The sequence below is a fragment of the Gymnoscopelus microlampas genome, assembly GCF_963454915.1.
Source record: "Gymnoscopelus microlampas genome assembly, chromosome: 10".
Classification (NCBI taxonomy): Eukaryota; Metazoa; Chordata; class Actinopteri; order Myctophiformes; family Myctophidae; genus Gymnoscopelus; species Gymnoscopelus microlampas.
In genome coordinates, this window is record NC_139947.1 from 10,877,134 (window position 1) to 10,893,010 (window position 15,877).

The 15,877-nt window shown below is 40.7% G+C and overlaps 1 protein-coding gene across 5 annotated transcripts in view; it reads left to right on the plus strand.

Moving 5' to 3' along the window:
• The window catches only part of znf512b (zinc finger protein 512B), a 116,203-nt gene extending 100,933 nt beyond the window's left edge, over nucleotides 1-15,270 (plus strand). For 3 of the 5 annotated variants that reach the window (XM_084068929.1, XM_084068932.1, XM_084068931.1), the window contains 5 exons: nucleotides 1,471-1,899; nucleotides 4,580-4,681; nucleotides 6,316-6,384; nucleotides 7,512-7,610; nucleotides 10,306-15,270. In XM_084068929.1, the coding sequence (XP_083925055.1) occupies nucleotides 1,471-1,899; nucleotides 4,580-4,681; nucleotides 6,316-6,384; nucleotides 7,512-7,610; nucleotides 10,306-10,785 (1,179 nt within the window). In that variant the 3' untranslated portion in view covers nucleotides 10,786-15,270. The remainder of the gene's footprint in view (nucleotides 1-1,470; nucleotides 1,900-4,579; nucleotides 4,682-6,315; nucleotides 6,385-7,511; nucleotides 7,611-10,305) is intronic. The other 2 variants (XM_084068933.1, XM_084068930.1) reach the window with 1 other exon arrangement.
• Nucleotides 15,271-15,877: the final 607 nt, after the last annotated feature.

Consider the following 15,877-nt stretch of genomic DNA (forward strand, 5'->3'; position numbering starts at 1 on the left):
ACACACCTCACAGAATGAAAACTACTGTTTGAATTCCAATCTGGCTTCAGAACATCCCACTCCACTGACACCTGTCTACTGTATTTGACCGACTACATCAAACGTGAAGTAGACTCGGGCAAATTCTGCGGCATGGTCATGCTCCAAAAGGCGTTTGACACTGTAAACCATTCAATTCTACCGAATAAGCTGAAGGCGATCGGTTGTGATAACACATCTGTAAAGTGGATGAAATCCTACCTTGAGGGAAGAGAACAAGTGGTCGATGTCAATGGAATCCTGTCCTTGTCCGTTGTCCCTCCCGGCGAACTGTGGGGTTCCCTAAGGAAGCATACTAGGGCCGGTACTGTTCCTCCTATACATCAACGACATGAAAGCAGTCCTGTAACTGCAAGTTGCTCTTGTTCGCTGATGATGACTCAGCGACTCGGCACTCCTGGCCTCGGGCGAGGACAAAATGCAAGTTGAGGAAGCCCTCAGTTCTGAACTCTGCAAAATCCACACTTGGCTTTCTGATAACAAACTGTCTTTTACACCTTGGTTTAACAGAATCCATACTAAAGCTGAGCTTGTAGGCCAGCTGTTTTCGGTGAATAGATTCGGTGTGGAGGCGAAAAAATGGCAATGAACCAGGGGGAATGAAGTATATAGCGTTTAGGAATAGGTGGTGGCATGTGTTTGGTGGCACCTCACCAGCAAGGTTGTAATAGTTTAGATTTTAGTTTAGTTTTAGTTTGTTTTGAATTCGTTTTTTCTAATTCAGTTTTAATTACTTTCTAGAGTGGATTTGCTAGCTTTTATTAGTTTTTATTTTTGATAATGCTAATAGTTAGTTTTTATTAGTTTTAGTGTTAGTTTTAGTTTTTTTATACTTCGGCCCCTTTCAATCCTGCACCAAATTGACAAATAAGTCAGGTGCAGGATTGAAAAGGGCCAGAGTAAGTATTGTGTAATAAAAACTCAAGAAAAGATGTATTAAGTTACAGATTAAGTATATAAATAAATTGACAAAAACTAAAACTAAGGTCATTTTGTCTACCATTTCAGTTCGTTTTAGTTTGTTTTGTAAACACACAATACAGTTTCAGTTAGTTATTGTTTTTCTTTTTTTATTCTAGTTTTTATTTATTTCACTTGACCAAAAATGTATTTTCAATTTTAGTTTTCATTATTTTGTTAGTTTTCATTAATCCATTAAGACCTGGAACGCATCTGTGTCACTTTAGATTCCTTTGGCTATTCAAAAATAGCAGATATACAAGCTCATAGCGCGGCACCGAGTGCCGCGCTATGAGCTTGTATATCTGCTATTTTTGAAAAATCGTGAAAATATTTTTTTTATATTTTTATCCGAAAAACTGTTGAAAAGAAGCGGCCTCAGGTCTTAATGGGTTAACTCTAATAACCTTGCTCACCAGACACTAAAGCAAAGCATCTCTCACCCTCTTGACCTCTTGACCTCTCCTCCAGGTGATTTGCGAGGAATCTCCGTCGTCGGGCGGCGGCGGCAACAGGAAGGAGCCGAGTCAGCCCGACAGGAAGGAGTGGCCGGAGAGGACGACCACGACCACGACGGCCACCGGGTGCTGCTGGCCCAAGGAGAAGGAGCGCGACACCGCCCGGGAGAAGGAGAGAGAGAAGGAGGCCCGCGAGAGGGAGAGGGAGAGGGAGCAGCGGGACAGAGCGAAGACGGAGCAGCAGCTCCAGACCCTGAAGTCCAGCAGCTCCACCAGCACCAGCATGGGGGAGGACTTGGACCGGACGCCCAGCGGCAGGGTGCGGCGGCGCTCGGCCCAGGTGGCCGTGTTCCACCTGCAGGAGATCGCCGAGGACGAGCTGGCCAAGGACTGGGGCACCAAGAGACGCATCAAGGACGACCTGGTGCCCGACAGCAAGAGGGTGAGAGAGTGACCACAGTTATGTCCATGATCCTGATTCTATCTGTTCACCCAGTGGGTTCTCGACCTTTTTCATGTCATGGGCCATTATTTATTCGGCATTTGAGCCACTTACCACCATTTGATGAGATTTAGCCTCTCAGACCCGAGACTTTGAATATTTGTCCAGATTTTGTCCACATGGTGTATTGATGATGGTACCATAGGAGAGATAACAGGCCAACGTTGATCAAAATAACAATTATTTAGATGCTGATGTCAATAATTTAACTCTTGAGAGCGTAAAATGGAACCAAATGGACCCGTAAGGGTTAGGGGTGTGCCGATATATCGTCCCGCGATATATCGCGATACGTTTTCGCGACGATATGTATCATTTTTTTTTTTTTTTTTTACAATCATAATAATCAGGCATGCAAACGGCCCCGAAGTGAAAAGAGTGACAACATGTTTTTTTTTCGGGTCAGGTGTCATACTATTTGGATTCAAAACTGCTATTGTAGCTGAAAAGCTACAAGTTTGCATGTCTGAATAATGCAAAAACAGAATTATTTGTTTGCATTTTCTTTTTTTCTCCTCCATATATTTTCATAATAAAAAAAGTGCGTATCGTATCGTATCGAAATCGTATCGAAGTTGTGAGCCAAATATCGTATCGTATCGTTTCGTGAAATTAGTGTATCGGCACACCCCTAGTAAGGGTCCATTTGGTTCCATTTTACGCTTTCAAGAGTTAAAGATCTATAAGGGTCCATTTGGTTCCATTTTACACTCTCAAGATTTAAAGATCTATAAGGGTCCATTTGGTTACCAACTCTCCATCATTTAGCTGGGGACCACCTGGAACCCACCCTTAAGGACCACTGGTGGTCCCCGGACCACTGGTTGAGAACCACCGTATTAACCCATTTAGACCTGGAAAGCCTATATGTTGTTATAGCTTTCAGTCCGGGAAAGCATCTCTGTTAATAAAACGGTTGTTGTCGGGCAGAAACCTCCTATCTCCACGTTCTAACTTGTTGTGTTTCTTTCGTTAATTATTGCCCTACTTGATCATACTACCAGACACATACTGCTGCTGTGACACACACGCACGTACACGCGCGCACACATACACACACACACAAACATCAGAGGAATTATCAGTATAGACACACACGCACACACACATCAAAGCCGACCTGAACATGAAAAGGAAAACGGACTGGAAACAGCCTCACAGCGGCAGAGAGAGAGAGAGAGAAGGCTGAAATAGTGTTTGACATCAAACAGATAAACACACCCCGGTATCTCACTTCCCTCCAGGAAATGCACAGCACCGTTACTGATGCATTCATTCTGCTTTAATTGCACTTCAGTCAACAGCACCGCCGCGTCGCCCAAATCCACCTCCAAATCCACCGCTGAGCGCTTTTCATACGTAACGGTTAGGTGTGGATTGGAACAGTGATGGAAGAAGTACTCACATGTTTGTTTTACCTAAGTGAAAGTATCAATACTGCAATGTAGAAGTACTCTGTTACATGTCCCGTGTTCAAAATGTACTTGAGTAAAAGGAATAGGATAGGATAGGAATAGGATAGGAACCAAATGGACCCGTTGTACTCTGAGAGTGTCCATTTGGACACTCTCAGAGTGTCCAAAAGAGTTAAATTAACATTGATTTTACAATATGAATTGGGGTCCCAGAGATATAAATGCCATTAAATGGGGGTCCGTAGCCTAATGCATGTCAAACTGGGGGTCCTTGAAATTAAAATGGTTGAGAATCACTGCTAGAGAGCCGTAAAAATATTCTCTTACGGGGGTCCCTGGCTTATCTTTTCAAATGGGGGTCCGCGGGCTAATAAGTGTCAATTTGGGGGTCCTTGACATGAAAACGTTTGAGAACCACTGCTATAGTATAGTATAGTTTCAATGTACAGATTATTTATTATTATTTAGGTTCTTGGTTTACCTAGGATCTTACAGTAGATGACTATTTCTTTCCATTTGATTTATTACCTCGTGTTTACCTTGCTTACTGCAAGTCTCTCTGGATTTAGAGCGTCTGTTACTGTAAATGCCTACATTGTAAATTATAAGGAGGATTGTAACTACTAAAATGCGTGTACGACATACTGTAGAATAAGCACAGTTCCTGTGTAAGTGCAAGTGTGCTTCCTGCTTAACCCTTTAAGACCTGGAACGCATCTGTGTCATTTTTTTTAGCTAAAAAGCATTATTTTACACTTTAGCTATTCAAAAATAGCAGATCTACAAGCTCATAGCGCGGCACCGAGTGCCGCGCTATGAGCTTGTACATCTGCTATTTTTGACAAATTTAGAAAATGTGCTCAAATCTTTGAATATATATTTTTTAAAGCGAACATTTGTAACTCAAATCTTTGCTTCGGGGGGTCCCTGGAACAAAATATTTTGAGATGGGAGTCCGCGGCCAAATGCATATACATTTTGGGAGTCCTTGACATGAAAAAGTTTGAGAACCACTGATTTAGAAACATATGTTTTTTTCAAAAAACTGTTTTTACTAAACAAATCACTATCCATTAAAATAAATCCTGTAAAGTATCTAAACAAAACATGGTACAGTAGTTAAACCCAGTCGTTCTCTGTGATGCCTGAACACACGCAGACCAGGAATATTGACTGACTGGTGGTTACTTGTTTTTTTTCTCCAGCTAAACTACACTCGGCCCGGCCTTCCCAACTTCAGCCCTGAGCTACTGGAGACGTGGAAGAATGAAGTCAAGGAGAAAGGATTCATCTGCTGCACCAACAGTGTAAGAACCGAGCATTTACACTCTAATGTGCTAAAGTAAAATAGTTGTCATGTACATGTATAGCCTAGGGATAAAATAGGGCTAAAGTGGTTAATGTATGTTTTATGATATAATGATTTATATCTGCAAAGTAACTAGTAACTAAAGTTTTGAAATAATTGTAGTGGAGTAAAAGTTCAATATTTGCCTGATGTAGTGGAGTAAAATTAAAAAATATTAAGTACAGTACTTGGGTACATGTACTTAGTTACTTTCCACCACTGTGTCTAACAGTGAGCAGCAGCCAGCGACAGACAGACAGTCTGACTGACAGACAGACAGCGACATCAATGTCATCACAGACAGACAGCTTACTGCAAGAACAGCAGCCTCCCAATAAAGTTAAACAGTCCCTCTGGACTGAAACGGAAACGGCATAACAAACTATGATGAATGACTTCCTTCTGTGGATATCTCTTAATCAACTGTACCGTTTCCTTTTATAAAATGAAACTTACCTGGATTTCATAGAACAGCCTAAAGCGATCCTTTCTCCCTTAATATAACGTACGGCTTTTGTTTTGATGTTATAGATTCCGTGGCAACCAGCAAACATTGGATTGGCCTACATAATGTTGGATGCATTTATCCAACACGATAGTTCAGCCTGTCAAATCACTGGGACAAAGCGCATGCAGACGCAAAGATAATGATAACAATAATTCAATTAAAAATAAAATAAACTTCTCCTGGTGGTTGTCAACTTGTCTTAACCCATTAAGACCTGGAACGCATCAGTGTCACTTTAGATTTCTTTGGCTATTCAAAAATAGCAGATCTACAAGCTCATAGCGCGGCACCGAGTGCCGCGCTATGAGCTTGTAGTTCTGCTATTTTTGAAAAATCTTGTTGTTTTTTTTTTGTTTTTTTAAAAACATTTTTTACGAATTGCCTCAGGTCTTAAAGAGGTGGTGCCATGGTTTTGCACTTTTTCTGTTTTTCATGTGTCTATGAGGTTGATAGAACTTCATTAAGGCCCCCGCTGGTGGTTTTATGGTGTTTCATGTCTTCTCTGACTATTTGGAGTTTTTTCCTGGAGGCTGAAACCTTGAGAGTCAAACGTGCCAATCCAAAAACAGGGGCATAGTGACATCACAGAGCCCCCAGAAAACATACCCTCCCCCTCATTATCATAACCCAACAGGTATGGGCATGAGGAGGAGGAGGGACTAGGACAGGTGGGTGGTGCTAAGGTGGTGGAGGAGGTGCTAAGGTGAGAACCAGGCATACTTAATGAACTGGAGGCGTGTCCACATAAAAACATTTTTTTTAACAATTTCTGTACACTTTTCCTTACATAATAATAATACCTTATGATCAGGTTTTAGGGTTGAAAACTATCATGGCACTCCATATTTAAAGGGTTAATGACGTTGACACGTCGACGTGTCGACTTTTTGGTTAACGCCCTATTTCCCCACTATGCCTATTAGTTCTAAGAATGTCTTACAGTACATTTGATGAAATAGTATATGTATACGTATATGTTTTAACATTTTAAAACATTCTCTCCTGGACCACCTGTACCAGCGGTTGAGACCCACTGTGTTCCTGGCTCAGTCTTCTTTGTTCTCTTCTCTCTGCTTCTTCTCCAGAACTGTGAAGCTGTCTACTCCAGTGTGTCCGGACTCAAAGCCCACCTAGCCAACTGCAGCCAGGTAGAGGTGTGTGTGTGCGCGTGTGTGTGTGTGTGTGTGTGTGTGTGTGTGTGTGTGTGTGTGTGTGTGTGTGTGTGTGTGTGTGTGTGTGTGTGTGTGTGTGTGTGTGTGTGTGTGTGTGTGTGTGTGTGTGTGTGTGTGTGTGTGTGTGTGCGTGTGTGTGTGCGTGTGTGTGCACGTGTGCCTGATTTATATTCTGTCATACGACGTTGTCGCTCACTGAAAATAGCTGATCTACATACACTGTACATGTACTGTATTAGGTCAGTAGTTCTCAAACTTTTTCGTGCCAAGGTCCCCCAAAATCATAAGCATTTGGCCCAGGACCCCCATCTGAAACGGTTTTGTGCCAGGGACCCCGAGAAGAGAATATTTATGTAAAATTAATTCAAAATGATTCAACATTTTTCAAACACTTTCAAGATCTTTCAAAAATGTTCAAAAACAGCAGATGTAAAAGCTCGCAGCTCAAAGCTGTGAGCTTGTATGTCTGCTATTTTTGAATAGCCAACGTATAAACGTATATGGATGGGGTTGTAAATGATCGTGATGCTGTATTAAGACGTTTTGCTGGGGACCCCCTGGAACCGCCTCAGGGACCCCTGTGGGTCCCAGGACCCCACTTTGAGAACCACTGGATCAGGTCTCATTGGGAGGCGCTCACAACACACGCTCACAACACATCATAATGCGACGTGTCGTTGTGAGCTTGTAGATCGTTTTTTTTCAATGACACCTGTGCCTGTGAGTATATAACTTGGGCTTTAGCGTCCTCACATCTATATGAATACAAGTGTGTGTGTGTGTGTGTGTATGCCTGTCACAATTATTACATAATCATCTATTATAATCTGTTATAACTGTATATTTAAGTTGTTTGTTCTGCCCTGTGCACATTTTTTATTACGAAGCCCAAATAGCAAAAAGAAAAAAATATATATTCATGTTTCAATGTTCAATGTTTGTGTGTGTGTGTGTGTGTGTGTGTGTGTGTGTGTGTGTGTGTGTGTGTGTGTGTGTGTGTGTGTGTGTGTGTGTGTGTGTGTGTGTGTGTGTGTGTGTGTGTGTGTGCGTGTGTGTGCGCGTGCGTGCCCATGCATGTGTGTGTGTGCGTGCGCATCCGTTGTGTGCAGGGAGGAGGTGAACTGGGGAAGTACACGTGTCTGATCTGTCAGAAGGAGTTCAGCTCGGAGAGCGGCGTCAAATATCACATCAGCAAGACTCACGCACAGGTGAGCTGACTGACTGACTGACTGACGCTCCTCTCCTCTTGTACCTACACGTCTGTTTGTTCTCCCCCCCCCCCCCCAAAGCCTGACACTTAACACATTCAATACGGGAAAGCAGCCTGTGTCATTTTAGATGTCTTTAGCTATTCAAAAAATAGCAGATCTACAAGCTCATAGCGCGGCACCGAGTGCCGCGCTATGAGCTTGTAGATCTGCTATTTTTTGGGAAAAATCGTGAAAATGTGTGCAAATCTTTGAATGTGTATATATTTTTAAAGTGAACATTTGTCAAATATTTTGTTCCAGGGACCACCCTGAAGCAAAGATTTGAGTTACAAATGTTCGCTTTAAAACATATATATATTCGAAGATTTGCACAAACTGTTCATGATTTAAAAGAAATAGCAGATCTACAAGCTCATAGCAAGCCTATATTTGAATAGCCAAGGTGTAAAATAATTGCTATAGCTAAAATCTAAAATGACACAGGTGCGTTCCCGGATTGAGTGGGTTAAAGCAGCGTGTCCAGCACCAATATCCTATATCAGCGTATATGTTCTGAACCGCTTGCAATGAGAGCGTGCCGTATGTTTACTCTTATCGTTGCTGTCGGGTGGAAAAACCTTGTATGTCCACCAACATGTTTACTTTTAAGGAAATGGGGGGAAAAAATAACTTGTGTTATGGAGCCAATGTAGTTATTCACAAGCTCTTGTTAATACTTTGTCATTGGTTTTATATTTTATTTAAAGAAAACACAGACACACTTAACCAGTTTAACGTTCACTTAGAATGTTTTTCAAAAATAGCTAAAAAGCAAAAATGTGCCTGTCTACAAGTTCCCAACGCTGAGCTTTATGAGCTTGCAGATCGGCTTCTTGTCCTACTTTTGCAAAACACACTCGTACGACAAAATTGATGGGAGAAAAAAGTTCATAACGTCTCTGTCGGGGAGAAAACCTCATATGTCCAAAACTGTTACTTTTCACGATTCAAATTCAAAAGTATCAAAAGTTGCTTCAGGCCGCGTTTTTGAGCTTGTGGACGTGCTACTTCAGATGCTTTTGTGGGACGCTGTAGTATGATCAAACATCCAGCAGCGTGACGAGGCGCTGAGTGCTCCACGTTTGGCGTTCGTTTGGTCGCTGATGCAGCAGCATTCACCCTATAGCAAAAAACAGCAAAAAAAAAGAAAAACAGCAGTGGTGTAAAGTAACTAAGTACATTTACTCAAGTACTGTACTTAAGAACAATTTTGAGGTACTTTTACTTTACTGGAGTATTTCCAATTGTCCATACTTTTACTTCTACTCCACTACATCTCAGAGTCAAATATTGTACTTTTACTCCACTACAATTATTTGAAAAGTTTAGTTACTAGTTACTTTGCAGATATATGTACATTATGACATTACAAAACATACATTAGCCACTTTAGCCCTATTTTATACCGTGGCTATTTGAAAATAGCAGATCTACAAGCTCACAACGCGTCGCGATGCGACGCGTTGTGAGCTTGTAGATCAGCTATTTTCAAACATTTTAGTACTTTTACTTTTGGTACTTTAAGTACATTTTGATACCAATACTTTTGTACTTTTACTCAAGTAAATGTTTGAATTCCGGACTTTGACTTGTAACGGAGTACTTCTACATTGCAGTATTGATACTTTTTACTTAAGTAAAACATTTGAGTACTTTTCCCACCACTGCAAAAAACAGCCAAGCGTGAGCCAGCTGCCGAGACGCTGTTGAAGTGTTGCTCCAGCCAGGCAGCCACACCGCAGCGTAAATGAAGAGGGTATAGGGTTAAATACTGAAGCACGGTGAAGTGATTAACGGCAAAGAGAGAGTTTTTCTTCCAATTACGGCAGGAATTGTGGTGGAGAGAGGGAAGGGAAGTGAAAATGGTGAAACAACAACATGTGGCCAGATCTGACCGAGGCTGGGGTTTCCCACACATTACTGAGGGGAGTGAAAAAGAACTCTACGTCAAAAAGTAAACGACTTAATCACAGATTGTAAAGAATCCTCAAATAGTTGTCTATCATTTCCCCCTAAATGTCAGTACTGAAATCGATGTGTAAATAACAGCAAATGTATTCAGCTAAAATAATTCGCCAAATTAATCAACTTCCGGTTATGTTTTTTATTCTCCAAAAGGACAGACGATCGCGGTAAACTTTCTGTTAGACCGGGAACTCATCTGTGTCATTTTCAGATATAGCAGAAAAATTGCAGATCTACAAGCTCACCGAGTGCTATATTTTTTTTTATGTTGTGAACATTTTCAAATCTTTGGATATATATTTTTTAAAGCGAACATTTTGTAACTCAAATCTTTGCTTTTGGGGGATTCTACAAATGTCTTCTAAATCCTAACAGTTTTTTGAAAAAACATATGTTGCTATAATCAGTGGTTCTCAAACTTTGTATGTATTTGACCACCGACCCCCCATCTCAAAATATTTTATTCCAGGGACCCCCAGAAGCAAAGATTTGAATAAAAAAAAATCGATTTAAAAAACATATATATTCAAAGATTTGCAAAAAAAAAATCAAGATTTTTCAAAAATAGCCAAAGTATGAAATAATGGTTAACGTGGTTACACAGATGCGTTCCCGGTTTCAATGGGTTAATCCATGAGTATCACTTGGAACAGTAAAAAACATGTGTGCCTCATGTCAACCCCCGCAGAACTGGTTCCGAACGGCGGCCCCCACCCACACCGTCACCTCCAGCAGCAGCAAGAGCAAAGCCCCGCCCGAGACCCCCGACGGCGGGGTCAAAGCCGAGGTGCGGAACGGAGCCACCACCACCACCACCGGCAAGAAGAGAGGCAGGAAGCCCAAAGAGCGCCCCCTCCTGGCGGGGGCGGCCGATTCGGTCGTCCCGACGACCGCAAAGACTCCCGGCGCCGCCCAAAACTCGACTCCTCCTACCGCCGCCACCGCCGCCGCCGCCCTCAGCCCCTCCTCCTCCTCCACCACCTCCCCAATGCAGACCCTCACCACCACCCAGACCCACCCCCACCCCACCCACCACCAGAACCCCAGCCTAACCCCGACGGACAGCAGTGGTGGGAGCCCGGTCCTAAACAGACAGCCCCCAGTCGCCCACCACCACGCCCCCAGACGGGGCAAACCCAAGAGGGTGCTGCTGCCACCCCCAGAATAGAGCTCTGCTTTCTTTCTTCACCTTTGACCCTACCCCGCCCCCCTTAACCCCCCCCCTCCCAACAGCCCAGGAGTGGATGCTATCTATTCACGTTTTTTTCCGCCGTCAGGATGTGTTTAAAAAGATGTTACTAAATAACGACGAGGACGTTCGGCACAAAGAGAAGAGAACGCGTCATTCAAAAAAAAACTTTGCAAAAGTACAAAACTCTTTAGTCCACACTTAAAAATGGTGGTTTTAAAAAGGCCCTACAGTTTAAATGTGTCTACTGGTATATATATATATATATATATATATACAGTAACCACGTCCATGTGTTAACGCTAGTGGGTTTTGTTTTTTAGTTTTTTTCCCCCCCCTTCATTCCATTTAATTTCAGCATTTCTAATGGCACAACGTTTCAGTTTCACGTACTCATAAACAGAGGTGAACCACTTAAGCCCTATTTAAAAAATATATATATAATAATCTCTGAGCGTTTTCAAAGACGTTTTGAAAATAGCCGATCTACAAGCTCACAATGCGCTACGATGTGACGCATTGTGAGCTTGTAGATCGGCTATTTTTTGCCTATAATGAAAATAGGGATGCCGGAGTGGTTAATAATAATCAAAAGGTCAAAATAATCCAGATTTTTCTTTTCTTTTTATAAGGATAGCGTTTTCTAATCTCAAGTAGTATTCTAAACTAAATTGAGTGTGATTCTCTACAGGTCAGTATAGGTTCATGTTTGTGTTTGAGAGGTTTTTTAAAAGGATATTCTATTAGCATGGTGAGGTCCTTTTATTGATAATAGTGTTTTCACATTTTGTTTTTATCTCACGGATATACTGTACTATGTACATAAACAATATCTATATCTATATATCTATATACTCAAAGCAATGATGCCATCTATCACTTTTCAAGGCCAACGTGTGAAATTGGATCATAAGCAATCTGAATTATGTGCTGTGCGAAGCTAATAGTGCAATGTTGTATTGATCTACGTTTGTCGATTTTCTTTCTTTTCCCTCCTTTTGTTTTTATGCTTTAATTTGTATTTTTATTTAACTGAATGTCTTGTAAGCTAACACGTTAATCAGTTGTTAATCATGTTCTGCTCTGCGTTTACCGTGTGGTTTGATATCAAATGCTTTTTTGTTCCTTTTGAAATTTAATTTCAACGCCTTTCTCTTTTGAGATTAACGTCGACAACACATGATTACAATACGAAATCTGTCGGATTTGACAAACGTAATTAATTAACAAAAAAGGCCACAGTTCTTTATAGAGCAACTTAAGCAGAATATCCAGAAGAAAAAAAAAACAAGCGGAAGGGTTTGAGATCCAAGCCAGTAAGCTAATAATAGGTTTGTGATATTGTTTCATTCAGCCACAGTAATACAAAAATGTGACATTGTTTTTAATAGGTTTAATAGAACTTGAAGTATTCTGTCTAAGGAAATAGGATTGATAAATGCTAAATGCTTGACAGAAGGTGGGGAGGCGTGTGGAGGAGAGCTTGTTGCACCATTGCGGCACAATCAAATGAGATGCTAACCATTTTTAAAAAAAGCTCGATTTAGACTCCATTGCACGACGCATCGTCAGCTTGAAGATCTTTCCTTTAAAAGGATCCCTGGCTAATAAAACAAATATGCCTTAATACATTATAATTGCCCTCTATAACTAAACTATGTTTTCTAAACCACCTTCGATATTTGATTTATTTTAGAAACAGTTCATCTTTTACTCAAGAGGGACAATGCCCGTCGCAAGTTGATGATGTCATTTGTCCATGTGTGGTCTAAGCCCTATGGAATTTATGGAATGAGTGTGGAAAAAAAACATTTAAAATTTAGATTTGATGCTCATATTAACCTTAGGAAGTATTAAGTTGTTTTTCATTTTCCACATGCATTCCATAAATAAAGGGCTAGAGCACACATGGACAAATGACATCATCAACTTGTGACGGGCATTGCCCCTATTGAGTGAAAGATGAACTATTCATAAAATGAATAAAATATTCAAGGTGTTTTTAATTTAACATTTGAGGTATAGAGGACAATTATAATGCATTAAGGCATATTTAGCTTATTAGCCAGGGATCCTTTCAAAGGCAAGCGACACCGGGCGTGTGACAGGGACATAAATTCAGCACTAAATGTGAGAGCCTCAAGGACCTAGCGAGGCTTTCACTAGAATCAAAGAGCTGAGGAAAACGAATGAATTAAACCGTCGTCCTTTTGTAGAAAGTCTGCGGGCGGCGGTGTTTTTACGAAACGGAAAGTCTTTGCAAAATGAATATACAAGAAGAAGTGGTCGTCATGCTTATAATGTTTGACTCCTGGTCTCTAAAAAGCTATTTACCTTTGCACTTTAACCCTTAAACCCCCCCCTTCCGGCTGCCCTCTTGTATTTTTGCACTCCAGGAGTATTTTAACCCTTACCGAGCCTCGCCGACGTGAGACGTAGAAGACGGGATTATGTGTGAATCCTGAGATTAACTTTAGACGAACACTAAATTTGTCGTTAGATGGATATCGAGCAGCACGTTAAAACTCTTTACTACACAGTAAAATCGTGAGTACTTTTAAAGCTGTAATCCGTAAGATTTATTATGTCCTACGCGGGATTCAAACTCGGATCTCCTTCGCAAGCTTCAAAACTGCTTCTGCTGCACTTGCAGATGGATGGTGCGTTTTGTCGACGGGGGATGTTACGCTTTGAGCTTCATGCAGTACCTCTTGTCAGCCAGTAGTGGCCCCTACCCAACCACAGGATCTGAATTGCGCAGTAGAAGGGGCAGGGAAACCAAATACAACCACCACAGTTCTGTTCGTCGTATAGCATTAACGTGCGCTACCGTTGTAGCGACAGATCGGTTAAAATAACGCTTTATTCACAAAGGAAAAGTTATGGATTGCAGCTTTCGTTTAACTCGTGACAGTGTACAAATGACATCTGTACACTCTCAGAGGTAATACTGTAAATGGACAAATTGATTTTACTGTGTAGTTTATATGTGATTCAGCAGGAGCAACTTCATTTCTAACTCATGACACTAAAGCCATATCTGGTCCTGTTGAAAGCAAGACTGCTCAGTCACTGATAGTTCATCCTCAGATTAAAAAAAAACAAAAAAAACAATTATGAAATAAAAAAAGTTATAATAAGAAATAAAATAGTCCAATTTTACAAGATTCTTTCATTTATGAAAAACCTAATGTGTGCAATCAGAGAATAATAATATTTTCACTTTAACAACCTTTAAAAAGTAGATACTTGAATCCACAAAGTTATATGAAAATGATTTGAGCAAATGAAAGAACCATGAATATTTGATTTATATTTTAGTGTGTATATCCATAATGATGAATAATAATGACTTTGCTTGCTGAAAAATGAAAGATCATAGATCTATTTTATATTCTCTTGTGTGTTATTACCCAGAGAGCAATCAGATAGCTTTGGGAGTGTATAAAAGTTTGTGATGAGAGGATATTCTGATGAGATACTTTAAAAAAAGGCAAATTTATACTTCATCATATAACCATTTCAAAGATGATGTACTGTCAACCGATTCACTCGACAAAAAAATTGCCTATTTTCAACTGTAAACGGTGTTGCCCAACACTCACTTCAGTTGAACATATGCCACTTTTGTCGGGCGTAAGTATCAATTTGTCGAACCAAGTGATACTTATAACCACTTAAACCCTATATACTTAGTTGACTGGGGTCCCCCTGGGCTCTGTTCTAGGTATACTAGAATTTCCCTCTACACCAAATCTCTTCGGCGAAAAAACTAAAAAGAAAGTCGATCTAGCTCACAAGGTGTCATAACCCATGAAGACCGGGAACGCATGTGTGTCATTTTTAAGATTTCTTTGGCTATTCAAAAATAGCAGATATACAAGCTCATATCGCGGCTATGAGCTTGTAGATCTGCATTTATTTATTTTTTAAATCATGAAAATGTGTGCAAATCTAGAATCTGAATATATATATTTTTTTTTAAGGGAAAATCTTTAACTCAAATCTTTGCTTCTGGGGGATCCCTGGAACAACATATTTTGAGATGGGGGTCCGCGGCCAAATACATATCATTTTGGGGGCCCTTGACATGAAAAGGTTTGAAGAACAACTAAGCAACATACGTTTTCTCCCCAGAAGCAAAGATTTGTGTTAAAAATGTTCGCTTTAAAATAATATATTCAAAGATTTGTTTAAATAGCAGATCTACAAGCTCATAGCACGGCCCCCAGTGCCACACTATGAGCTTGTATATCTGTTATTTTTGAATAGACAAAGAAATCGAAAAATGACACAGATGCGTTCCCGGTCTAAATGGATGAAATCGACGCATCGTGAGCTTTTCGGGGCATTGTTGTGACCTGGCCCCAGAGTAGAGATGCCAAGGGTTCAAGTGTATTTTTTAAAAGGTGCTTTCCTCGCCACTCTACCTTAAAGACTGCCGAAAAGACGTGGCATCACTCAGTGCAGTCCACTAGCTCTCCCTGCAGGCCATCATCACCAACTCCTAACTGGCAAAGTCATACGACTTTTTTGCACCAACAAAAAAAAAAAAATCAAATGTCAAAACTCTAAAGAGTGCTTGCATGAAATAATTTGAGTTTGAGATTCAACACGGGTGTCCCAGTGAGTGTGCATTGTCCCCTACACTCTTGACCTTTTTTTGTTTTTTAACCCATTAAGACCTGAGGCCGTGTCTAAAAAAATCTAAATCCTAAAAAAAATCGGACAAAAATATAAAAAAATAATTTTCATGATTTTTCAAAAATAGCAGATCTACAAGCTCATAGCGCGGCACTCGGTGCCGCGCTATGAGCTTGTATATCTGCTATTTTTGAATAGCCAAAGACATCTAAAGTGACACAGATGCGTTCCAGGTATCAATGGGTTAAAACAAGTGACAATTTGAACAGAATTCCTCCATTTTTTTCAATCAACTAATGGAGTGGAATTCGGGTTGGGGGTGATGATTATGCACGTGTCGGTTTCTAGCAGGGGGGGAGAGACTTTTTTCCCTTCTGTCCAGGTTTGACTGATACAGTACAAGATGTTAGACAAGCACTGATTTCAA